Raw genomic sequence first — 12,438 nt, forward strand, 5'->3', positions numbered from 1 at the left:
GGTGTCCAGCAGTTTTGGGACCAAACCCTTTTCTAGTTACAGGGTACGTGTCTGTGTACAAGCCATAATTCTGTTAGTTTATGCACTAGGAGTGAAAGATGGGTTTTGACAGGGAAGAAGCAGGAAAACACAAGTGTGGTGTTTTAATGAAACAGGAGAGGGAAAATGTTCAACTAATCACTGCTCTAAAATAACAATTTCTGAGGAACACTGAGAAGGGAAGTTCTCTGTTCCTGCCTCCACAGCGTAGACGATCCAGTGTTTTGCCTTTCCCTCTAGGAGGGGAGTAGTTATGACACTTCAGGCGTGAGTAAAGAAAACCCTCAGCCATGGCTGCCTTTGATTCAGCCATGCAAGCAGTCACCATGCACAGGAGGGAATTTTTCCATTTGCTTGCTAGGTGGGGATTCCCTGGGTGGAATCACCACACATGCAGCATGGCTGATCAAAGTGCCACAGAAGGGCTCCCAGGTGGCCCTGGCTGCTGGATGTTTGCTGAGGTGCCAATTAGCAGAGCCCTGCAGGCTCTCAAGCTAGGGTGAGCATGTCTGTGTTCTCAGAGGTGATGCGTGGCTTCAGCCCTCCTGTGAACCTTTGGAAATAATGACTCCTTTTTTTTCCTTCCTGCATTACTAATAGGAGTCATATGAAGGCATGAAGGGGAGAACACAGCTCCTTTCTGTCTGCCAGAGGCTTTCCCGTTGTATGAAATAAGTTGCTTCTTCGGTACAACTCCCTCTTAGTAGGCATGCTCTTACGTTTGGATTCTAGCTTTCTTGCCCTGCAAATATGAGACAGGATTATGGGCACATGTGACTGTGCTTCTCTCTGATTCCTCCTTCCTCCCTTCTGTTCACGTGTATTTCATAGGAGGAGGAGGTGGGCAGTTGCAAAAGAATCAGCTGTCTGGGGTGAGAGAGACATCATCTTCTGAAGTGCGTGCTTTCCAGAATCACCATTTTGTTGGTGTGGGTTAACAGCAGCAAAATGGTGCCTTCTGTGTCTCAGCAAGGAGAGACTGAGTCTTTCCTGGCTGTGGATGTAGAATCAAGCTTGCAGCAGCCAGGAAGAGGAATATCTTAACATCCACTCTCAGACTGCTTTTGTAGCTAACAGCAGGGTCTGTTGTTGAGACTGGCTCTGCAGGGCAGGGTTGTGCCATCCATCCACACCTCTAGCAGCCAGGACATCCTCCCTTTCTCTGCCAGCCAACCTGAGTCACTCAAACCTTCACACATCTCTGCAGGATCCATGCCACAGCTCTGGTTGCATCTCCAGCGAAAAGGAGAAAGGGCTGTGCCTTCAAATGCCCTAGCACTGAGGTGTTCATTGCTTTGCTCTAGCAAATTTGGTGAGTCCATCTCTTGGGAAATTACCCACTCTTTCAGGACATAGTTGAGCTGATGTTTGGGGTCAAGGTCCTCTATATCATACTGCAGGAAATACAGAGCCTCTAGTGACCAGGGCAGCTGCTGGGACTTTCACAAGTGACGTGTGAGAACAATTACAGGTTGAGGATTTGCCTTGAGCTGTAGCTGTCACTGCCTCCAGTCAAATGCTAGGAAAGAGCCTTGAACAATGGGCACAAAATTACACAAGACAACCTTGTCCATTGACTAGCTTTTATTTGTCACTCAGGCAGGCTCTCTATTGTTTAAAGAGCAGAGCTGCCTTAAAAACCCTTGTTCAGGGACACAGAATTTAGATAACTGCTGCCAGGTACGCTTGCAGGGCCCTATGCCTTTTATGTTACGTTAGCAGTAATTTCTACCAGATATTTTTTTCCCATCGTGTTCACCTCATAGTCAAATCTGTATACAAGAGGAGAGGTTTGCTGTACTTCTTCAGGCTGTGTTCCCTTTACCTGAAGCTGAGCACAGAGAGGACAGAGGCATTTTCTCCCTGCTCCCTGCAATACATAGCCTCACACTTTGCCATGTGCTCGCCCTCTGCATCCCCCTCACCTGCTAAGTATAGAGGCGTGTGTAGGAATCATCAGGCTACTGACGCAGTACTCAGGGCGTGAGCAGTGCCCCAGCAAAATTCAAGTGCTGAACTCCTTGCCTCGGTGTATTTCCCATGGTCCAGGAGTATTTTCCTGGCGTGCATTTGGCAGGTGTGAATCAGGGAGTCTTATTATCGCACTGGGTGTGGACTGAGCTGTCCCTGTGGGATGTCACGTCTGACTGCTGGGTTTGCCTGCTCAGCTGGTCAGTGAGTGCCAGCTGAGATGGCTTTGGGAGCAGGCTGTTCAGAGCTGCTTCCACAGCTAAGGTTTCTAATTGTTGGGGATTACATTTGAATCGGGTGCAGTGACTGAGGAGAACAGAGTGTTCTGTCACAGTCCAGCACTGTTGTGCAGATTTCTCACCAAATGTTTCTAATTCAAGCCCAGAACTTGCTATCCTGTCCTCAAGGCAAATCTGGAAGTATGTTGCTCTCCATAGCAGCGGCTGGCCCTGTCAGCAGATTGGGCTGAGCAGGCAGTTCAGTAAATCAATATGATGTGTGATTGCTGCTGATGTCACCCGATCACTGACACTTTAAAAAAGTTCTGTAGCTGAGATTTCAAGCAGAGTTTGCAGTAACAAGCACTTATGAAACAATCAGCAGGCATTCTTCTTCAAGCTTAAAAAAAAAAAAAAGCAGAAGTTAAAAACACAATTTCAGTTCAAGCACTTGAGACCCTGAGGGTCAAGCTGATCTACAAAAGGTTTTGACACTGACTTAAATGATACTTTCCCATGGGAAAAAAACCCAAAGTAATGCAGAAAAATCCATATAGTATAGCAGAAGGGAAGCTGAATTTAGTTTTCCTTTTTTCAACACTGTGGACTTAGATTGATCAGTGTATTTGTGTGCAACACTCTTTAGCCTAAGAAATCAAAAGGTGATGAAGCACATTCTATTTTTATTACTAAGTATAGGAAAAAAATTGCATTGTTTACTGAATAGCATCAAAATACTAAAATTATATTTTTGTTGTTATGACATCCTATAAACAAAATACAAAGTTTGCTAGCTGAGAGATGTGTCATCTAAGTGAAAAGGCGTGGTGGCACTGTATTTGGGCTATTCTTTTGATCTGTGTAGGAAGAATGCCTCCTGATGTATTCAAACAAGGATATTTTCATGAAGTTATTTATAAGATGAAGAAAATAGGTTGTTACTGAGCTAGTGAATGCTTTGGATGAGGTTTTAAATTACTTTATTCATTCCATTATGAGAGGTCTTTCTGGAGTCTTTCAAGTGGCATTTGATACTAGCACCTCAGGTGTTGTAATGAGTTTAGACTTTTTAATCCCTCTGGACCTACTTCAATTTACAGTAGCTAAGATTTGGCCTCGATTGTTTGACAGATGGGTGTGTGTAAAAGCAGTGTTAGCAGCATGTATGAGCTGTGTGGCTGCAGACAGGGAAACAGGAGATGCCTGTGGCGTTTTGCTGGCTGCACCTCAAATGGTATTTGTGTGTAGACACCACTCTGTTGGCCCTCCAGCCCCCAGTAACCCTGGCAAATAAACAGTGTAGTGATAAAAAGAAGTCAGGTTTTGTCAGTGAGATGGCTTGGAGCTCACCAATAATACACCAGTTTGGTAGAATAATCTTTCTTCTCGTGTGAAGTACTTAATGGTTCAGGTTTATTAAAATCTCGAGCCCTCCATGCAGCAGGTTGGCAGAGAGGCTGGATTGCCACAGGCGATGCTCCGTGTGCCTGCGGAGCTCTGCAGAGCCACGCTTGGCAGATGGCTGACAGCTTTGCTGAAAGATGAGCTGGTTGTGGGATTTTGAGAGGGAGCGTAGCCCTTCTGAAGGACTGCAGGCTCGATACCAGCACACAGTTCACTGCTTCTGCACCGGCTTAGAGACAGCATACCTGAGAGAAATGCCTAGAGAGTCTGACCAAGACATTAAAAATTCTTTCACCCTTTCTCTGCGCTGGTACTGCCATGGTGGATAAACATTCCGCACACCACCACCCCACCACCCCCCCCCCCCCCCACTTTTTTTTTTTTATTAAAAGTTGCCATTCTGGAAAATGGGGGAAGGAAATAGTACATGGAAAAAATGTGGAGATTAGTAGAAAACTGAGAGTTTTGCCTGAGCAGGGGAGATCTGTTCAGGACAGAAGAGGAGTACGTGTAACTGCTCTGTCAAGTGAGTGGCAAAGAAAAGGTGAAATGTTTACATTCTTTACTGAGATTTTATTCTTCAGTTAGGAGAAGGGGGAAAGGGTGACAACATCAATCATTATGGTGGATGCTTTAAAACTGGACTTCATAGCAGATACTTCAAAACTGAACCATTCAGTCCAGGAGTTCAGCAGTATTCAGAAAAAGCTCAGTGCTTTGATACCTATCTTGGCTAGATGAATAACAAAAGATATTGTGCATCCTGTTAAAGATGAATTAATTGATTGTGCACTGTCAGAAAAAGCAGCAAATTACCAGCAGGTTCCTGTGCATTTGTGTGATCCAGCAATTCCAGTGCTTCCAGCTGAAGTGCCTGGCACCTGGCCACCAGGAGAGAGAAGGCAGTTGGACTGCAGCTCTGGTCCACTTAATGATCTGATGTAGATAAAATCCATAATTGTACATATCTAAATATGTTCCTTGATGAAGCGCTGTGTTGGTCTCAGGGGTCTAGCCATTTTGTGTCTAGATGAGGTTTTGTCTTCTAAATATGTATGGTCAGCAAGGGAAACAAAATTACCCGTAGAGACAGGACTTCCAGGAGCAAGGGTTAAAGAAAGATGATTTTCTGTAGCAGCCATTTCTTCCATCAAGTCTAAAATTTGATTTTTCCTTTTAGGACTTTTTTCCCCCCTCTCCTTTGTAACACTTTCTCCTTTGAAATGGGAGTTTCTGTTTTGGGGGAGTATTTTGAAATCAACAAAATAGAAAGTAGACATACCTCAGTCTCAGGTTACATAAAGTGCTTTGCTGCCTTTTGGGGTTTGATCAGAGACTCTTTGAGCCATTGCAATTCCCTGAATGTCGCGTGCTATCTGGTTTTAAATCCACCTTGGACAAAGTCACATGCATCATGCATGATTAATAATGGCTTTGTTAGCTGGTGTGGTAGAAGCTTAATTTAGTTACTGCTAAATATGCCTGTTTTTTTCTAAGTTTATTCCATCTATGTAAATCCCATGGAGGTGTTATTTAACAATTTCCAAGAGGAAATTCTGTTGGAGGGTGAGAGGTATTCAATTAGAAGTGAGAGATGTCTAGAAGAATTTCATGCATCGTTTAACTCTCATTCCTGCCAGTCAAATATATTTATTTTTTCCCTTTTGTATTGCCCTTTATTTTGCTACAAAAGATCTTGTGAGACCCTTCCTAAAATCATGAGAGGGAAATGGATGCAAAATATTTCAGGTATTAGAAAGTGCCATGGTTGAACAGAGCTTAGAAAACCTCTTTTTTCAGAAATTAACTGCAGGAAGTACAGGCTACATAAGCTTTCCAAAACATGGCAAAACAGCCTACATACACTTTTGGGACTTGCACACCCCATGGAAGTAGCCTCTGTGAGGCAGGTTTGTTTGTGCTTCTCTTACCACAACACCTTTGAGGGGCAGTTATGCAAAAAGCTTGTGCAAAAACCTCCTGTCATCCTGTTCAGGGTAGCACATCAGTGTACATGCAGCACCAGCCTCTGTGCAGAGGCGTGCCATTTGTATCCATGTGCTAAGGAAGAAGGGACAAGGAAGGGAGCATCTTTTGAAGATGTGTACAGGCAAAACAGCACTGAGCCTGTCCCTGCTGCATTGGCAGTGATCTTGCACTGCTCAAATTGTACAGAGGGGGAATGTTAAACAGCACAGAGGTTCTGCAGGGGAATCCTCATGCAATCCACTCTGAACTGTGAAAATGTTAACCTTGTTTAGCAAAAGGAAACACTGCTTTTGATTCATAAACTGGTAACTTCAAAAGCCCCTTCTCTTTGTGAATGAAGACCAGACACACTAGGCACAGGAAACAATTAGTCTGTAGCTCTGTGGCTGGTCTGGGAGCTTTCTGTAAGGTTTTTGTTTTGTTACTTGACTCTAGAACTGTTTGTTAGATTTGTAAGTTCAAAGCCTGCCTCTTAGCTCCACAGGATTAGACAGTTTAAGTAGGAGCATGCAAATCAGCTTAGTAAACTATCTGAACACAAAATGTTGGACTCCTTATGGCATCTGGAGGGAGTGATCACAAGATTGAGGCAGTTGCTTTCTGTGGGCTCTATTATGCTAATCAGCAATGCTAAATTGGGTTTCTCTTTCTCTCCCACTCCACCACCTCCTTGTATAACATTGCTTTTACTTTTAGCTGGTTAGGTTGTCCAGGGGGCTGAAGATTTCCTCACTTTTCTACCATGCTGTAAGCAGCGGGATTGCATGAGAAAGGGAGAAGGAGAAACTCAGATCATATTACTGTAATTGTTAATATGTGGGCTAAGCACACTGTGGAACAGGTGGTAACGTGAGACACCTTTTGCTTGCAGGTTAGAAGAACCTATGCTTACTCCTAGGCTTTGAATTTCCAGTAGCAGGCAACAGGGTTGCATTGGAGTGCTGGGGCCTACAGGAGAACCATTTAATTTGGTTACAGCACTTGTACATCCTGAAACTGAAAAAAATTCCTTCTGGAATCCGATTGCCTACTCTATGCACCATGTGCAATAATACTCTCTGTCCAGTATAACCTTTTCCTCAATGGTGCTGGCTGGTGATTGCCTCATTTGGTGTTAGTCCATGGTAGTTCCTGGCCAGCTTTTGGGCAGTTTTCTGTTGCACCTAAGAGATGAGTTATATTTGTGTTACCTGTTGTGGGCAGGCTTTGTAATGCTTTGCTCACAGGGCAGATGCGAGTAGTGACCAGAGAATGCCTGGTGACCAGAGTCTCGGTCCAGGACGAGCGGGTCAAGGTTCATTAGAAAGTTACCTGGAGTCTGTCTTGTGTGTAAAACAAACCCGATAAAACCGGCCTTTGTCTTACTGTTCCCAGAGCCCATCCCTGCTCTCTCCTCATGGCAGCGAGACAGCTTAGACTCAGATGAGGCTCGCCTTTCCCCGCAGGCCGGGCGCTTGATTCGCCAGCTTCTGGATGAGGACAGCGATCCAATGCTGTCCCCTCGCTTCTATGCCTATGGGCAGAGCCAGCAGTACCTGGATGATACGGAAGTGCCTCCTTCTCCTCCCAATTCTCATTCCTTCATGAGGTGGGTCGTGACTTGCCAGTGCTGACTTTCACATCCAGCTGCAAAGGGTTTGCACAGTTGCATCAGGCAGCATCTCTGTGGATCAGCTGTGCTGCGTTGGGTTTCTGTCCCTATTCACACGAAACTGATATTTTTGTAGAAGTTCTTTGTAGTTAATAATTTCTGGGTTTGTGCATTGATATCTAGGGACTTGCTGTTGCTGAAAGAGGCTGTTAGAGCATCTTTTGCTCTCTGTCACTGCACAGTAGCAACATAGCATTCTCACTTTTGTGGGCTTTGCCTTTATTTACACAAAGTTGAAGTGGCCCTCTCTACATTAACATGTACTGTGGCTGTTTGGATAAGCTCTTCCTGCAATCTCTGCTCTTCGTAGGAGACGGAGTTCGTCTTTAGGATCTTATGAAGATGACAGAGAAGACCTTACCCCTGCACAACTCACCCGGAGGATTCAGGGGCTGAAGAAAAAGATCAGGAGATTTGAGGACAAATTTGAAGAGGAGAGGAAATACAGAGTGAGTCTCTAGGAGTTAAGCATTTATGTGGAGATGTATGTATTAGCAGCAAAGGGAAGGGACACCAGGGAAGTGGGTCAAGCATACAGAAGGACACCAGGGAAATATGCCAAACATACAGAGGGCTTGAAAGCTTTTATAAGGAGGAAAGGGGGGGAAAAAAAGGAACAAAAAAGCCGCTGCCCTTTCCCAAAAGTGTGTATCCAAGCAAATGACCTTTCCAGGCATTATGCACTATCCATGCCGCTCAAGAGAGGGAGGCTAATGAACTTGCAGGATTTCAACCACTGCTTGAAACAGTGTGTAGAAATAGCTGTGTTGAATTTGTTTGTTTGTTTATTTAAGTTCAGCATATGGGAAGCACAGTTGCTCATCTCATTTGCATGATGATAATCCCAGGACACCTGTGCGCTGCAGAGGGGAGAGAGCAGCTGCCATTCATTCCTGAGCAAGGAACCACAGTAAAGTGCTGCTGAGCAGCAGCAGTGTGCTGAACTCTTAATTGTTCCTGACATGCCCTTCTGATGCACAAAAAGCTTTGTAAGGAGCTATAAAGCTTTGCATGTGTGCATCTTTGGCTATCTAAATGGCAAAGAGTTGTACTGTAAAGGTCCTGCCTGCGATAGAAGAGGCTGAAAGAAATGCCCAGAGCTTGCTGTAGCCTGGCATTTGGGTTACTTTGATGTGTTTGGATGTAAGGCAGCCTTTGGTGTGGATACATGTGTTCTAACACTTTTCCAACTGTCGATGCCAGGTTTGCTCTATTTTGGAGGTGCCCTCTTGTTAGGAAACAATAGACACAAGGATTCCAATGTGCATCCGGCCCTCTGAGTCACGTCTACAACTTAATCACTGCCATCAAATGTTTTGTGTTTTCTAAAAAGAAAATCCATCTCATGATGCCCCTAGCACACACTGCTGTGACAGGCAGGCGCAGTTTAAGCAAGGTCTGAAATGGGCTGGTCAGAGGTGTGCAGCTGCCAGTCAGAAGCCAGTGCCTGTGCTCTGTGCTGGGTCCAAATTCCAGTGTACCCCTTTGTGCCACACACTTGTTTCAGTGAATGTCTTCTGGTGGTTTAACACAGATTCAGCATGGCTTTTCTTTCCTCCCAGCCCTCCCACAGCGACAAAGCAGCCAACCCTGAAGTGCTCAAATGGACAAATGATTTGGCCAAATTCCGAAAGCAGCTTAAAGGTGAGCAGCCGCCACTGGTGCACCTTTGGAGGGGGGCAGCTTGACTATGCCTCATTTGGATTTGATGTGAGGCAGTGATCCTGTCACTGTCACATTTTAAAAATGAAAAATTGCTCATCTTTACCCGAATTTCCCTGTTCAGAGACAAAACTGAAGATATCAGAGGAAGACCTTGGCCCTGTTGTGCGTCAGCGCAGCAACACACTCCCCAAGAGCTTCGGCTCTCAGCTGGAGAAGGAGGATGACAAGAAGCAAGAGCTGTCAGATAAATCTGCCAAGCCTGCTGTGGAAGTGACCCTTGACTCCATCCAGAAGAAGCTTCAAGAGAAACGAGCAGAGACAAATCGACCTGAAGACATTAAGGTACAATGTAGACAGGTCAGATTTAGGCCTTTAAGTGCAAATAGGTAACTTGTAGCTACACAGTCACTTGTGATGAAAGCACTGTGGTCTTCTACATTTTGTTAAAAAGTCTGCAGCCATTAGTCTGGGCTCACTTGCTTTAGTTCCTTGCTCTCTGCCCTTAGTATCTTGATTTTTTTCCCCAGAGCTCAGTTTCTATTGTGTGTCATCTTGTGTTCTTTGTCTGACCCCTGTATATTCTAAGTAATGTTTCTGAATTACTGCAATTTTTTCCTGCCCTATGTTGGCTATTTCTGTTGTTGCATCCAAAGGCTTTTGGCAAATTCTGAGTCTTCCAGTGCTTCTGGAGATCGTGTCATCTGTTTACTCCTTGTTCACTCCAAAGTTGAATGTTATTCTCTCAGGGTACCCTTCAGAGTTTCACACTGAGCTCTGTTAGCTGCTGTCATCTCTGAGGGTTATCAGCAGGGAGGTCTTTGTGTCTGATGCTGTGAGCTCCTGAGGATTGGGCAGGTTTGTAAATGAAGTCCTTGAGTCTGCTAACATGTAAACTGTGCAGTGCTGTACATGAGTGAGGCAGACAGCATTATCTTTGTTTGCTAGATCTGCAGAAGAAAAACATACTATAGCATGTATTTTGACTATTTTCTCACTGTAGCAAGAACCTACAGCCTGGCCACTTATAGAGGGACTGTGATAGTATTTGGTACTGTGATAGGGAGAGAAGGCTTGGTATCAGGCAAATTCAGTGGGGGAATTTTGGCCAACTTAGTTAGAGAGGTCTTCTCTAACTGTCTCCCTTTTTTTGGCTTTGTCACCTCTTGTCTGCTACAGCTTTTCACTCCATAGCAGAATTGGCAGAAAGAGACAATCTAGCTGCACTTGAGTTCTTGGTAAAGTGTGTTTGTGACAGTCAAAGCAAAGGTGTCAAGCTTTACAGGAGTTTGTCTCATAGTTCGAGAAGAAGAAAGGACGTGTGTGTTCTGTTGTAGAATTTACACTTCAGATCTTAACTGAAGAAGAGCCACCATCATTAGAAGTTGCTTAGTGTTTTTTTCAAAGCACACTTATAACCTATAAATCCCCCTTGGGTACATAAAATACCTTCATATGCAAAGTTTGTGTGTTCAATCTGCCTGCATTGTGCCTAGGGTTCTACTCACATTAACAGTCTTATTTGGCAATGTAGCTGGGAAAAGAGAACTGGAAGGTAGAGATGAATATTTAAAATGTAATGATGGTATGACATGACTTTGGTTATGCCACAGATCAGTATTTCTTGAGTCCAGGAATCTGACTTTTTTCCTTCCTTCCTTTCTCTCTCTCTCTGCCACTTTTCATAGGATATGACAAGAGATCAGATAGCAGCTGAAAAAGTGGCTCTTCAAAAAGCTTTGCTGTATTACGAAGGCATTCATGGCAGACCGGTATGTACTGCAGCATTTTTATTTTTTCTTCAAAGTACATCTTTCTGTGTCTTTGTGGTAGATGTTGGGGGCATCATTTACCCCTAATGCCCCTTTGATGTCAGGTCACTAGAGCTTCTTGCTCTCCAAACCACGTGTGCACCCTCTAATCCACCTCCCTGATCCTTCACTTCTGCAGCTGCTGAGGAAGCCTGTTCCAGGCAGGGTGATGTCCTCACGCAGCACTGGGCTGGACAGACACCTGCAGGACAGAGCCTGCAGGCTGAATGGGCATTATTTTGGCGTTGTGCTCACCAGGTTCCACAGACAGCCAGTTTGTGGCCCAGTGAACAGTCTGCACAGAAATATTTGTGCATGGTCCGCCATCCAGCCAGGAAGTTTGCGGTTTTCTGGTATCAGTGGCTAATTGGGAAGGCACCTGTATATAAATTGCACCTTCTTAGAGGAGCTCCCTCATGTTTCACTCAGTGCCTTGCTTTTTGCACATCCTCTTGGGCCAGAGAATTCTGAAGAAGTTTGTCTCCTGAGCATCACAGCTTAAGTTGAAAGGAGGTCTGAGTCTTCTCCTGAGAAACAGATGGGTTTTATCCGTGTACCAGGAGAAGAGAACGGCATAAGGTTTCTTGTACATCACATCTTAACAAGGGCAGCTTACTTGTGAGGACAGAGAATTAAGTATTGTCTTCTGTTGATCCCTGCTGTGGCAGAAACACAGTAGCTTCCAGGCCATCAAGTTGGCTTTCTATGTGTCCCTTCTTCTCTTTCACTGATGACATTATAATCTTTGTTACCAGCTGTGTAGGTAAAGTAACTTAATTTCAGAGTGCTGCTGATCTTTTGAGCAGTGGCTTGGGAGCAGCAAATTACTGCTTATAAGGAGTACTTGATTAGTGCAGCTCACAAATCTGTCATTCTGCTGCTGCACGGGATTCCTGATCTTTTCCTTCTGAATTACTTCCTTCTTTATCCATTGTTTTCAAAAAGTCTGACTCATTTATTTAAATGCCTTCATGGATGCTAATATTGTACAGTCACAAACTGTACTAGCAGCTGAAAATGGCGTAGTGACATGAGAGGACAGGCAGATTTATTCTTGTGTAAAATAGGAAAAGGGCAGCACAAGGGAATCCACTTAACCTTCCCTGTGTTCTCCGTGAGACCAAGTCTTTTTTTGCTGCTTTTACAGTTACATAAATCAGCAGTTGACATCTTACTGACGTGAACTCACTTCAGTGTGTTCAAAAAGATAACAAGCCCAGAGCCCATCTTGTCAGCATACTTTTATTCCCACCTACCCTTTCCGATGCTGCATTCATACAACTGCTTTTTAATTTGTTTTGGTTTTAAGTAAGCAGTCTATACCTAGCAACACTGAACTGCGTGGCAAGGAAGACTGATCAGCTTTTGCTGTTCCCAGCTCCTGGCAGTGGAGCAGTGGAAAAGTACTGGGAGCTTGAGGAGAATGGGGATAGTTCAGCCAAGTTTTTTTTCTTTCTTAAAGATATTTAACTAAACAAGAAAAACAATGGAGCTCAGATTTATTGTGCAACTGGGTCTTTCTGCACCAGTGATAGATGAACCTGCAAAGGTGGAACCGAACTGTTTTAGTTAAGCCAAAAGTCTGTCTCTGCAGAAACTCTTGAGTTGCTCTAACAATGCAAGCAATGGTCTGTTCTCAGCTGCTGCTCTTTTGCTATGTGGAGTGTGCCCCAGAGTTGTGTCAAAGGCTCCA

General features: G+C 44.4%; 1 protein-coding gene across 7 annotated transcripts in view; it reads left to right on the forward strand.

Annotated features, from left to right (window-relative positions):
- FAM13A (family with sequence similarity 13 member A) overlaps window positions 1–12,438 on the forward strand; it is a 123,345-nt gene that overhangs the window by 96,323 nt on the left and 14,584 nt on the right. For all 7 annotated transcript variants that reach the window (XM_042049430.1, XM_042049432.1, XM_042049433.1 and 4 more), the window contains 5 exons: window positions 6,996–7,209; window positions 7,583–7,721; window positions 8,835–8,916; window positions 9,059–9,279; window positions 10,623–10,706. In XM_042049430.1, coding sequence (XP_041905364.1) covers window positions 6,996–7,209; window positions 7,583–7,721; window positions 8,835–8,916; window positions 9,059–9,279; window positions 10,623–10,706 — 740 coding nt within the window. The remainder of the gene's footprint in view (window positions 1–6,995; window positions 7,210–7,582; window positions 7,722–8,834; window positions 8,917–9,058; window positions 9,280–10,622; window positions 10,707–12,438) is intronic.

This window comes from Corvus kubaryi, unplaced genomic scaffold, assembly GCF_017639235.1.
Source record: "Corvus kubaryi isolate FWS band 111438036 unplaced genomic scaffold, C.kubaryi_AGA036_p1.0 71, whole genome shotgun sequence".
Lineage (NCBI taxonomy): Eukaryota > Metazoa > Chordata > Aves > Passeriformes > Corvidae > Corvus > Corvus kubaryi.